At 43.5% G+C, this 14,146-nt stretch overlaps 1 protein-coding gene across 1 annotated transcript in view; it reads left to right on the plus strand.

The window, feature by feature from the left end:
• The window catches only part of VPS4B (vacuolar protein sorting 4 homolog B), a 43,508-nt gene that overhangs the window by 17,277 nt on the left and 12,085 nt on the right, over positions 1-14,146 (plus strand). The window contains exons 6-9 of the mRNA XM_054018200.1: positions 37-193; positions 2,087-2,235; positions 2,431-2,512; positions 5,232-5,451. Of these exons, the coding sequence (XP_053874175.1) occupies positions 37-193; positions 2,087-2,235; positions 2,431-2,512; positions 5,232-5,451 (608 nt within the window). The remainder of the gene's footprint in view (positions 1-36; positions 194-2,086; positions 2,236-2,430; positions 2,513-5,231; positions 5,452-14,146) is intronic.

Genomic DNA, 14,146 nt, shown 5'->3' on the forward strand with positions numbered 1-14,146 from the left:
TTTCTTTTATTTTATATATATATATAATTCTCTTAGGAAAGAGAACACCTTGGAGAGGAATTCTTCTGTTTGGGCCACCAGGAACAGGAAAATCTTACTTGGCAAAAGCTGTGGCAACGGAAGCCAACAACTCTACATTCTTCTCAATATCCTCCTCTGACCTTGTCTCAAAATGGTTAGGAGAGAGTGAAAAGTAAGTAGCTCAGTTGATTTTTTTTTTTTTTTTTTTAATACTAAATGGTTTTATTTGATTCTGAAACACTGCAATCTCCTGTCAGCCGAGGTTCAAGAATGTAATCACTATTATTTTCTTTTTTCAAATAATTGCACAACTTCGTGATGCTTTCAAAAGTAGGTAAAATTTGAGGTAGTTTGTATACTAGAGCGGGCCCAACACTCATAATTTCAGGTTTTTGAAAAATTTCAGTGTTTTGAAATTTCCCATGAATGGGGAATTAAAAAAAAATTTTGCTTTGGAAATGTCAAAACGTAGTGTTTTTGTAATGAAATATTTTTTCCCAGAGATCACTGGCAGCTCCTGAGTGAACAGACATCATTCTTGTCCAGTTCGCTCTGGAGCTGTTGGGGATTAAGGGATCGGCAGCTCCTGGGCAGCCTGACTTCACAGCCTGGGGAGCCAGATGCCCCGAGAGTCTTCCAGGCTCAGCGGCAGGGAACCTGGTAGCCCTGAGAGCACTGGCTCGAGCCATGGCTTCCAGAGCTTCCAGGCTCCGTGCTACAGGGCTGAGCCCTAATTAGAGCCAGGGGTCCCCAGGCCGGGGGGCAGCCCACATGATGGGGCAGCAGACTCAAACCCAGCAGTCTGCCAGTCAGCTTCTTGTTAGTCATTTGATGAAAGTTTTGTAAAAACCCAAACTTTTCCTGAAACATCTCAGGTTCACAAACCAGCACTTTCCTTGGAAAATTTCTGGCAGGCTGTATTATATATGTCTCATTAAAATAAACCGAAAAAGGACAGGAAACTTAATTTCTTCCCCACATCAACCTTGACTCTCTTCTACAGCTGTGCATGAAAAGAGGGTCTTCACTATATGTGGTCCCTGGTGTGGATCCTTTATTATGAGGATCATTTTTCTCCCTCCTGTCTTGTAACAAAACTTGGGCATTTTATTAAAAGTGACCTTCAAAGGAGAAAAATGGTAAATATTGGCCAACTATTTTTGCTTCTTAAAGGTGTACACCCCCAGCCCAGAGCCCTGACCCTGTCCCGCACCTCAACCCCCTACCCCAAACCCTGAGCCCCCTCCTGCACTCCAAACCTTTCATCCCCAACCCCACACTGGAGCTGGACCTGCTGCTAGCCACTTTGGGGGGGGTGCACTTTAAATATTCCTGTTATTCATATCCGTTAAGTCAGGGTTACTGGTGGCGATGGAAAAGGAAGAAAGATATAAAAACCCCAGGTTGACTTTTATTTGGCAATTAGAAAACACCATTTTTTCACTTGTAAACGGAACAAATTTGAGACACAGACCTGGTATTTGACACCATTTTTAGTCACTTTTCAGAGGTTTACCTAAGACTTCTCCGTTTTAAATTATTGGCATCAACTTTTATATTAATCAATTTTTTTCCTGAACAAATAAATATGAAAATGTGTAATATCTCAGGCATATCAACCCTTGTAGCTACTTCCTTCACCTAAAGAGAATTATTGTGCTACCAGACACAGAAATCATTATTCAGTTTTACTCTTTCAAAGTCTCTTGAGTTGGTTAGATTACATTTAATATGTAACAGAACAATAAATTTGTTTCTTCATGTGTTCTGCCCAGCTTGTAAAGGACCAAAAGCAAACATAAACAGATCTTTCACTAGCTAGAACATGTCTGAAGCACTATACTTTATAGTCCTCATTTCCCTCCAGCATTGCCAGATGACTTTGATTAGAGTGAAGCATCATTTACAGAGCTAAAGAACTTTGCCTCTTGAAGATCCTCAACTGCTTACTTAAAATCATGATGATGAACCTTGATTCCTTATCCCGTGGTAAGCTTGATATGATGCAGTACAATAATATTGTCTTGCTGTCTTCTCATGGAAGATAACTTAATTTTTTTTTTAGATTAGTGAAAAACTTATTCCAGCTTGCCAGAGAAAACAAACCTTCTATTATCTTCATTGATGAGATAGATTCTCTGTGTGGATCAAGAAGTGAGAATGAAAGTGAGGCTGCCAGACGAATTAAAACAGAATTCCTAGTTCAGATGCAAGGTAAGATTAATGGCTTTAAGGAACAGTTAATTAAAGCAATTAATATCAATTTTGGCTTGTTTGATACACAGTTTGGATAAGATTACTGAAGATAATTTGTAGTTTTTTCAAGATGTTTTAAAATGCTTTTATAAATAATAAATATAATAATGTAAATAATGTTTACATTATTAAATATTACCTGTTCTGGTGTAGGGGTTGGTGTAGACAATGAAGGAATCTTGGTTTTGGGAGCTACAAACATACCCTGGGTTCTGGATTCTGCTATCAGGAGAAGGTAACTTATAACAAAACGTGTATTGTCCTATAAAATATGCAACTTCACACCATGCAGCACAGAGTGTTAGCTTTTTTTCAATTCACTAGTGATTAGGTGGTGGCTTAATCTGTGAATGTTCGGAATCCTGCTTTAACTACCTTGTATGGGAGACCTGAATATCTGTACACTGGAAAACTCTCCAATTCTTTTACAGTAGATCCTGAATGTGTGGGCAGGGGGTCCTGTGGTCACCTTAAATAATACCAGTCAGGCCAGTGTTTGGTTGCATGCAATATGTGCTGGTGCCATGTAGGTCTCTCCCCCTTTATCTCCCTCTTCTCACATACACAGAGATCTGATTTACCTCAGTTGAAAACACCTACTTAGTCTCGTCCTGAGGCTTTCTTGAGCAAAGAATGGCAATTAGGCTGAAGTGGATTCAATAGAGAAGCTAATTTTCTGGTCTCTGTAAGTTTGGTAAAGAGCTGGTGCATGGACTTGTTGTACCACCTACCCCCTAGCTCAGTGGTTTTCAAACTGCGAGTCACGACCCAGTAGTGGGTCACAGATTGTAAGGCACTGGATCATGGTTGCTCTGGTCAGCACTGCCAACTGGGCTGTTAAAAGTCCCATTGGCGGTGCTGCCTGGCTAAGGCAGGCTAGTCTCTACCTGGTCCAGCTCCTAGGTATGGGGGGGAGGGGGAGATGACGAGCCATGGGGCTCTGTGCACTGCCCCTGCCCCAAGCACCAGCTCTGCACTCCCGTTGGCCGGTTCCTGGCCAATGGGGGGGAGGGGGGGGAAGCGGTATCTGTGAGCGAGAGCCACGCGGAGCTGCTTGCATGCCTCCACCTAGGAGCCGGACCTGCTGCTGGCCGCTTTGGGGGGGGTGCAGTGCAGTTCACGATGCCAGGACAGGGAAGAAGCCTGCCTTAACATCCCCGGTGCGCCGCTAACCAGGAGCCACCTGAGGTAACCTCACGCCCCAATCCCCTGCCCCAGCCCTGAGCCCCCCCAAACCCAGAGCCCCTCCCTGCACTCCAAACCCCTCATCCCCAGACCCACACTAGAGCCTGCACCCCCAGCCCAGAGTCCTGCCCTCTCCTGCAACCCAAACCCCTTATCCCCACACCAGAGCTTGCACCCCGCCTGGAACCCCCTCCTGCACCCCAAAACCCTCATCCCTGGGCCCACCCCGCACCCTTCACCCCCGCCTGGAGCCCCCTCCTGCACCCCAAAATCCTCATCCCTGAGCCCACCCCGCACCCTTCACCCCCGCACTCCAACTCTCGTTCCCAGCTTTGAGCCCCTCCCACACCCCAAACCCCTCATCCCCAGCTCTGTTGGGTCATGGGCATCAACAATTTTCTTCAGCTGGGTCGCCAGAAAGAGAGTTTAAAACCACTGCACTAGCTAATATTTTGTGGCAACTTTTCCAGCATTGAAAAATGAGAATACCTTGTGCTTTGCATGCATGCATTTTGGGGAAATAATCCCAGCAGTCTAAGAACAATAGTCACTGTGCTTGTCAGGGAGAACTGCAGTTCTAAAAGCCTCCAAGTAATACCATATCAGGAAGAAGGCTTGATTAAGCTACTAAAATTTGTAGCAGAGTCTCACTGAACATGCCCTGAAGTTACATTTCAGTTGATTAACTTTTTTTAAAATAGCTTTGTAAACTTAAGAGACATTTATGAATAGAGGGGAGTCAAGTTGTTCAGCCATACTTCGGTTAATTGAGCAAAAAAGCTGTTTTAACACTCCATACCTCAAAAATATTGAAGGGATTTTTGTCCCTTGAGTTCCTTCTAGAAACAAAATCCTGTTATCTGTGACTAAGGATTTGTCTGCATGAAGATTTAGTGTGCAACAAACCAGGGTGTAAATCTACAGCTTACTAACTGGCAGTGTGGACCCTACTACTGTGCATTATGGGCACATCTGCTCTACAGACAAGGGGTGTGATTCCCCTGCTTGTGTACACGTTCTCACCAAGCTGGTGCGAGTATAAACAGCAGGATAGCCATGGTAGCATGGGTAGCAGCAGCAGAGGCACAGCTTAGCTGTGCTGAGGACTCACCCCACAGTTTCAGGTGGGGTACATATGCTGCATGGCTAAGCTATCCACTGCCGCTACCCGTGCTACCATGGCTACGCTGCTGTTTATAATCAGGCTAGCTTGATGAGAGCTAGTGCAAATATGCGTACATGAGCAGGGGAATCACATCTGTGCCGTGTAGCTGGAGCCTAAAAGTTACATAATATGCTTTGATGTACTGCTGTTTCAAACATAAAGCACACTATGGACCTTCTACTGCATGGTAGCAGGGTCCGTGTAACCAGTTAGTGTGTGGCAAGCTAGTGCACTATAGATTGACACCCCTACTTGCCATGCACTAAGTCTCCATGTTGGCATGCCGCAAACATGGGATAATTTTCAAACCCAAGGGAAGATTTCTCAGTCATGAAAATGAAGAAATGGGGTTATAATATTCTGAATGTAATTTTAATTAGTGTTTGCTACTATGGATATTACAGTACTTTTTTTAGCAGACTTATAAAATAAACAGTGCTAATGTTCCACACTCTCACTTCACACGCACAGACATTCTTAGAGCTATAATGCTCAGATTGCTTCCTTATTCTTTCTAGTTCTGGTAGATCATTTGTTGATTTGCATGAACTGCTTTCCATCAAGTACTTGCAAGAGTCAGTGTTTGTGGCTTTTTTAAATTAAGGTTTGAGAAGCGTATTCATATTCCTTTGCCTGAGGACCACGGTAGGACTGCTATGTTTAAGCTTCACCTTGGGAATACCCCAAACAGCCTGACAGAATCAGACTATCGAGAGCTTGGAAAGAGAACTGATGGCTATTCTGGTGCTGACATAAGCGTCATTGTCCGCGATGCACTGATGCAGCCTGTTAGGAAAGTGCAATCAGCCACTCACTTTAAGAAAGTAAGTATGTAAAAAAAGTAAGTTGCAGAATTTCCAACTCTTAATTTCTGGAGTTCAAATCTCCTTTTTATTTTGAGATTTCTGGCAATTGAGCTTTTAACTTGTGGTTGGTTAATGTTACTTGTATGTGAATCTTCATATGCTTTTAATCTACGAAAAGAATGTACATGCTAGGACAAAATGCTTTTCTCTTAGCTCTGTTTCAGAGAACTGGTCTGAGCATGGCACAGGGATCCAGGAATCTGTAACTTGTATTCCTGGCTCTGACAAATTTCCTGACTGCTGCTTAAAGGGACACCATCAACTTTGAAATCATCCACTTAAAGCCACGTTAAAAGTAGCTAACTTCAGGTGTTAATGTCTTTCCTGAGCTCCATGAGAATTGGCAGAGGCTTTTATATTTGCACTTTCCTATTGTATTTCTCTTCCTTGTTGCTATAAGAAAAACCCATACAGATGGCAATTGTTTATACATGAGCACTGAAAAATCTGCAAAGGAAATAAACAGGAAAAAATAAAGGCTTTTCTCCATCTTTAAACTCTAACAATCTTAGGGGTTAGTTGGGACAATAATGGGTAAAAATATTTTGAGTGACTTTTTTTTAAGTTGATGGTGTCACCTGAGCTCTGAGCAGGGTCTGTATCTCACTATTTGGACAACCCCTAACATCTTGTGGATTACTGTCTTAGCACTTAACACGCAGCGGTACAATGAAAGAACTTTTAAAACTGCAATGGGATTCCATGTGCATTGTCTCGCAAGGATTTCTATGTCAAATACACCAGAGGTGAGTGGGAGGGTCCAGTGGCCAATGATGGGGGGTGAGTGTGCAAGGTTGGTGGTGGAACAAAGCTGCAGCATGCAAGGCCGGCTGCTCCCCCTGCTGGTCTGTCAGTGCAGCCCCCACTGCATGCCAGCTCTCTGACAGCAGGGTCTCTCCACCCCCTCATCCCCCCAATCCTGTTTCTGTCCGACACTGGCTGTGCACTGCGGTGGCTGGTGAGTGCAGGCAGGCAATGGCCGGTTGCGTCACCTCTGATGACCACCCATTGGCCCTTTACGTGCCCCCCCTCTCGCTGTCCTCTCCCTGCTTTGCCTCTTCACCCTCTGCTCCAACCCCGTTGCTCCTCCCTATCCGCCCGCAGCAGGGCGGGTCCCGCTCCCAGTGCTGCGCGGAAACCCCCTCATCGGAGTGCTCAGCTTACCAACAGCCTGGCCGGCAGGCTCCTTCCTTCCCCCACTGCCCCTGGCTGGGCTGGCACCCTGGAAAAGCCCAAGACCTTCCGGCCCAGGGCGCTGGCCAGGAGGAGCCGAGCCCTGCATGTGCCAAAGTCCTGCACAGCGCTGGCACAGGGAAGCCTCTCCCCTCCACCACTCCAGAGTTAGTTGAGGAGCGAAGTGATTTTCAGCCTGTTCACGCCCCGATCCTATAGGCTCCACAGCATCTTCCCCCCCACACCCCACCCCACCCCGAGCGCAGGGGCTTAGTACCCTCTTTACCTGCCCTGGGTTCTGCACCCAGGGAGGACAGGGCTGCTTTGTCTTCTAGGCATCCTCCCCTGCTGAGCCACCTCTCTGACTGGTTCACTGAAGCGCCAGCAGTCAGGTTCCACAATGTATCCTTAGGGCTTAACCCCTTCCTCCCCGCACTGTAGCTGGTGGACAGGAGGCGGCTAGGTTATGTTGGTGGCCCACAGCAGCCTGGAAGTGTTAGCTGCCTTTCGACACTGTGCAGGCAGGAAGGGACAAGCTGCTTCCAGCCACAGGGGAGGGGGGTAGATGAGATGAGCTCTGCAAGGACGCGGGCCAGGTCATCCCTTCCCACTCTCCTTCTCCCCTGCGGCTGGAAGCAGCTCCGCTCCCTTCCCACCTACACAGTGCAAAAAGGCTGCTGCTGGTCACATTCTGGGGTGAATCCTGGCAGAAATCTGGTGAGGGGGGCATGTGACCTTGCATGTCCCCTCCACATGTTACCTCGGAGAGACACTGCACCAGGTACCGGGAGAGGTCGGTCCGTCCAAGCTAGGCATGGAGGATGGAGAGTGCCGGGCAGGGAGGGTTGGTTCGGACACGCGCTCGCTCTCTCTTTCTCTCCCCTGTATGGGAATGTGTGTGTCACCTCTCCCTGTGGGTGGTTGGGGGTGTTTGTCACCTCTCCCCATGTGAACCCTAAAGCCTTAAAGATAAGAAGCTAAATAGAAAGAATCCAAGTACACAGGATTTCTTTTTAACAGGGGCTCTGTTAACTTGATGTTAATTTGAATGTTTGTACCGCATAGTTCTGATTGATTGACGTTTGGACTTGCTTGAATATGAGAAATTTTACCAAGTGTCCCATATTCAGCATAGGGAAATATGATCACCCTAGAAGGTAATGTCTTTATAATAATGTCATTATAATATATAATGTCGATATAACGCGGTCCTCGGGAGACAAAAAAATCTCACCGTGTTGTAGGTGAGACCGTGTTTATATCAAACTTGCTTTGGCCACCCCCCACCCACCCCCTGTTCCTTGTTCCCTGACTGCCCCCTCCAGAGACCCCCATCCCTAATCACCCCCATTGCAACTGATCCCTTCCCCCAAGCCTCCTCCCCCGAGCGACACGGTTGGGGCCGGGGCGAGGGAAGCAGAGGGGGTTGCTCCCGGTCCCCCGCTAATCCCCCCCCCTGGGCCACACTGGGACTGTGGGGCCCTCAAAAGTGCCCTCCCACAGCTCCTGCCCCCCAGATCCTGGGGAGGGCGGGGAAGCCCCTGACCACCCCCGAGAACCTCTGCCCCTTATCCAACCCCTCTGTCCCGGACTAGCCCGGCACCCTTAACACGTGGCTCAGAACAGCGTGTCAGAGCTTTACCATGTTGTATGCGAACCCGCCTTATATCGGGTCGCGTTATATTGCGGTAGAGGTGTATTAGATGGAAATTAATTCACACATGATGAGTTTTCTTAGTAGAGCCTAAATTAAACTGAACTCCTACAATTATTTTTGGTTGACGCTAGGGTTCTCCTCCTATATCAGTAAGTAACAGATTCAAAGTAACAGATTCAGCCTCACAACACCTATGGCAAGGAGAGAGATATTCCTGTTTTTTACAAATGAAGAAATTGAAGCACTGCTGTTAAGGCTCTATGTACACTACAAAAATTGTATTGAAGACAGTTGTCCCTCACCTAATTAGTTAAAATTTGTAAGATGCACTGGCCTCAGACATGATTTTAGAATGATAACAAACAACAATGTAAAATAGCATTGTCAGCACTAGTTACACTACTTAAAAACCTAGTACGTTAACTTTGGTCATATATATTTTGGATTATATGACTGTGGAAATAATGTATAAACTAAACATTTAATTTTGCTGTAATTAGGTAACACAATGGATTGTAAATAGACCCAAAATTATTTTCCCAAGGTCACAAAGGAAGTGTAAGGCAGAGATAGGAATAGAACCCTGGTCTCCACTCCCATTCCTTCTCTAATAAAGACCACACTTCATCCCTGACCTCTTATTTGTTCATACCTAACAGTGACCATTATAGTAGCCTTAAACCCTGAATAGAACCACATTTAGTGCTTTCAGGAATGGTAGCAGCTAAGTGGTCAGTAGTACCAAAGGCTGCTAACAGATCTGATAATGAGCAGGAGAACCTATTTAGATTCCATCACCATGAATAGACTGCTAACCTAAGGGATCAATCGCTTTTTTTCATGTGATACAGCCTGACTGCTGTACTCCAGCTTTAACGGGAAATGCCTTATTTTGATGGTGGATAAACATTGATATTTTTAAAATAAATTACATAAGTGCATTTACCTTTTTAAAATAAAACTATTTTAAATATGAAATTATGATGACGTATGTTAAGAACTAAGCTGTCACTCTAATTTATTTATTTATTTAAATTAAGATTCCAGCAGGTACTGCTTAAAGTAAAACTGATGAAAGTTGCTGGTTAAGCACCTGGAATCAGAATGTTAGTTTCAAATGCAAAACAAGTTTTAATAATTGTTTTTTCTCATGTATCAAGCACATTTAAGGTAGTTTTATTTAACTATTAAAATTTAAATACGGAGTTCATTTTTAATTGAAATCCAACTTCTAAATATAGCTTGACACAAAATAAAAATTAATCTAATAAATGAGAAATGCATGTCACCATTTTCTAACCTAATAAAAAAGTACAAAGTTAAGAATCTGAATAAAATATAAGTAAAGCTATATAGTTCCTTCAGTGTGTGTGTGTGTGTATAGAGAGAGAGAGAGAGAGAGAGAGTATAGTATATAGTATATCCTGGTTAGCAAAAAAAGAAAATGTTGTGTAAATACTCTATTCAGTTGTAAATCAACTTGTTTTAATGGTCACTAGCCAATGAGAATCAACTTCTCCTTAGGAAAATAAAAAGTACAAATGCAAAATAAGACTTCTAACATTATTTAAATCAAGGTTTCCTGCTTGCTGATTTAAATCATAATTAAAATTGGTGATTTAAATCAGTGATTCAAATTACCGATCTACTCTGCTTTATCCCGGTGTTCTCCATAGCCTTCCCTAAAAAGAGTAGAAATGAGGGAATAACTAGTGATATTGTCAGTGTCAGGAAAGGTTTCTTAAGCAGGGACTTATCAAGCATCTATTTTAAGACTGACTGGTATATTGCCTTCCTGAAGGGAAATATTAATAATCTGTCAGCAAGCCTAATGTCTTTCTGCTGGATTTTTACTACTGCTCCTTGTTTGATTGTAACCTCTGGTTTAAAAAAAAAAAAAAAAACCTGTGGGGTCCTAATTCACAAAATGCCTTGATCTAGAGAGAAATCCAGTAGACCAGCTATCAATTACATTGGCATCTCGAGGAAGCTGCACAAGGGAATACTGAGGATAATTTATTCCAAATCTTGAACAGGTTGAGTCAGTATGAGATTTTAAAAAAAAAATCTACAGCCTTGAAGGGAATTAGGTAATAACTGTCTAGAGTATACTATTTACTATTCACAGTTCTTATACTGGTAAAGGAAGCTTAGTTGATGGCTTGGTAGTTTCAGCTTAAATTTCTAGATTTAGAAATTCGATGTCAAGCAGCAATAAAAGCAATCCCACAGTTGTGTTTCTTAGGGTATGTCTATACTTACGCGCTGGTTCGGCAGCAGGCAATCGAACTTCTGGGTTCGATTTATCGTGTCTTGTCTGGACGCGATAAATCAAACCCGGAAGTGCTCGCCGTCGACTCCGGTAATCCTGCTCGGCGAGAGGAGTACGCGGAGTCAACGGGGGAGCCTGCCTGCCGCATCTGGACCGCGGTAAGTTCGAACTAAGGTACGTCGACTTCAGCTACGTTATTCACGTAGCTGAAGTTGCGTACCTTAGTTCGAATTGGGGGGTTAGTGTAGACCAGGCCTTAGAAAACAAGTCTCTTATCTGGTGCAGCATAAAATCCCTGTATTATACTTTTACATAAAGTCACCTTCCATCTGAGAATCTCCCAAGTGGTTTTTGTCTGGTGGGGATGTCTGAAATTATCTGCTGAACACTTTAAAATATACCTTAACTTGTGTTTAAATGACATCTTGGATAAATTTTCAATCCAATCATATCATAGAAAAAGGCACTAAAACTTGACCCTCTTTAGCATTTTTATCTTGTTAGCATCAAGCTACAAAGAATAAGATTTCTTGAGGTGGTCAAGAGATTTACAACTTTGTTCTAACTTGGGTACCAGAGAGCCATCGAATAATACAGTACTGTTGCAGTTTATAGAGCAGCACCAGGACAGATGATCAGGACCTGTAGTCTTGTTTCTATCCAAATGTTTTACCTGTGTTCTGGAGTCCTGCTTCAGGAAAAGCTTAGCCTATCTGCTCTGTTGTGCCTTCTGGGATACAGTTACCTTAATCATGGGTATCAAAAGCTTACCCTTTTTAATTATTCATATTCTATTAGCTCATTGTGGCCCTGATTCTGATCAAGGCTTATACGTTCTAAGTGCTGTACCATTGCAGAGTAAACCATTCTTTGCTCTGAAAATTGTACAGTCTATTTAGACGTATAGGCAGACGAATATTTTGTTTGGTAAATATGTCAAAAGTATAGACTCATTAGTTACATTCCCCCTAAATCCCTGTACTTTAAAAGCAGTTTGCATGTATTCTGAATTACTGAGGATGTATAATATAACAAACGACAATGTAAAATAGCATTGTCAGCACTAGTTACACTACTAAAAAACCTAGTAAGTTAACTTTTGGTCATATATATTTTGGATATATGACTGTGGAAATAATGTATAAACTAGGGCTGTCAAGCAATTTAAAAAGTTAATTGTGATCAATCACACTGTTAAACAATAATAATACCATTTATTTAAATATTTTTGGATGTTTTCTACATTTTCAAATATATTGGTTTCAGTTATAACACAATACAAAGTGTACAGTGCTCACTTTGTATTTATTTTTTATTACAAATATTTGCACTGTAAAAAGCAAAAGAAATAGTATTTTTCAATTCACCTAATACAAGTACTGTAGTGCAAACTTTGTCATGAAAGTTGAACTTACAAATGTCGAATTATGTACAAAAAGAAACTGTCTTAAAAAATAAAACAATGTAAAACTTTAGAGCTTATAAGTCCACTCAGTCCTGTTTCTTGTTCAGCCAATCACTCAAACAAGTTTGTTTACATTTGCAGGAGATAATGCTACTTGCTTCTTGTTCACAATGTCACCTGGAAGTGAGACCAGCTGGTCTCATGGCACTGTTGTAGCTGGCGTTGCAAAATATTTACATGCCAGATACTCTGAAGATTCATATGTCCCTTCATGCTTCAACCACCATTCTAGAGGACGTGTCTATGCTGATGACTAGTTCAGACGGACGAATGTTCATTCTCATTATCTGAGTCAGATGCCGCCAGCAGAAGGTTGATTTTCTTTTTTTGGTGGTTCGGGTTCAGTAGTTTCCGCAGTGGAGTGTTGCTCTTTTAAGACTACTGAAAGCATGCTCCACAGCTTGTCCCTCTCAGATTTTGGAAGGCACTTCAAATTCTTAAACCTTGGGACGAGTGCTGTAGAAATCTCACATTAGTACCTTCTTTGCATTTTGTCAAATCTGAAGCAAAAGCGTTGTTAAAATGAACATGTGCTGAGTCATCATCCAAGACTCCTATAACATGAAATACATGGCCGAATGCGGGTAAAATAGAGCCGGAGACGTACAATTCTCCCCCAAGGAGTTCAGTCACAAATTTAATTAACACGTATTTGTTTTGTTTGTTTTTTAACGAGCGTCATCAGCATGGAAGCATGTCCTCTGGAATTGTGGCCAAACCATGAAGAGGCATACAAATGTTTAGCATATCTGGCATGTAAATATCTTGCAATGCTGGCACAAAAGTGCCATACAAATGCCTGTTCTCACTTTCTGGTGATATTGGAAATAAGAAGTGGGCAGCATTATCTCCCATAAATGTAAACAAACTTGTTTGTCTGAGCAATTAGCTGAACAAGAAGTAGGACTGAGTGGACTTGTAGGCTATAAAAGTTTACATTGTTTTGTTTTTGAGTGCAGTTATGTAACAACAAAAAATTTACATTTGTAAGTTGCACTTTCACGATAAAGAGATTGCACTATAGTACTTGTATGAAGTAAATTGAAATACTGCGTTCTGTTTATCATTTTTACAGTGCACATAGTTGTAATGAAAAATATAAAGTGAGCAGTGTATACTTTGTATTCTGTGTTGTAATTGAAATCAATATATTTGAAAATGTAGAAAAACATCCAAAATAGTTAATAGAATACCAATTGATATTTATTGTTCAATAGTGCGCTTAAAATTGCGATTAATTTGAGTTAATCATGAGTTAACTGCGAGTAATCGACAGCTGGTTGCCCTGTAAGCTGCATAGCCGCGCAGCAGGCTATTTAGGACCACGCAGGTCCCCCAGCCCCTCCAGAGTTGCCCCTCCCCAGGCCCACTGGAACTGCCATGGTTGGGGAGAGGTGCCCCAGCCCAGGCCTGCCGGTGCTGCCTTGGCCAGGGAGAGGAGCCCTTACCCTAGCCCAGCCCCGCTGGAGCTGCTGCGGTGAGCAGAGGCACCTCTCCCCCCCAGCCCAGGTGCTGCTGGGGGGGAATGCGCTCTCTCTCCCCTCCCCCCCACCCCCGCTGTACCCCCGGGGCAGGGCAGCCTGCACCCCACCCAGCGCCCTCACCCCCTCACATCCCAACCCTCTGCTCCAGCCCTGAGTCCCTCATCCCCATACACACACCAGCCTTCTTCCCCAGCCCTGAACCCCCTCACACACTCCGAACCCCTTGGCCCCACCCTGCCACATGAATTTTGTTATGTGCACCTGTATGGTGCACATAACAAAATTCATTCCGCACAAGGGTGGGAAAAATTATACTAGGGCTGTCGATCAGTGTTCCCGCTAAAGATTACTTTTTTTTTCTCCCACTAGATGGCCCCACTTTCCATCTCAAGTTCTGTAATGCAGGAGCTGGAAAGTGGCTCCGAAGACTCTGTGGAGCAGTAGCTGAATGTTTACAAGGGACCTGTGGGGATTTCCTATCTGCTATGCACTCTAGGATGACTATCCAGATGTTACGGGAAGGCTGATAGTGCTGGGTGATCTGCCCCTACTATTAGCAGAAAGTGGAAAGGGTGTTAGCTGTAACTCTTGGCACTCTTAGC

The sequence above is a fragment of the Malaclemys terrapin genome, chromosome 2 (genome assembly GCF_027887155.1).
Source record: "Malaclemys terrapin pileata isolate rMalTer1 chromosome 2, rMalTer1.hap1, whole genome shotgun sequence".
Lineage (NCBI taxonomy): Eukaryota > Metazoa > Chordata > Testudines > Emydidae > Malaclemys > Malaclemys terrapin.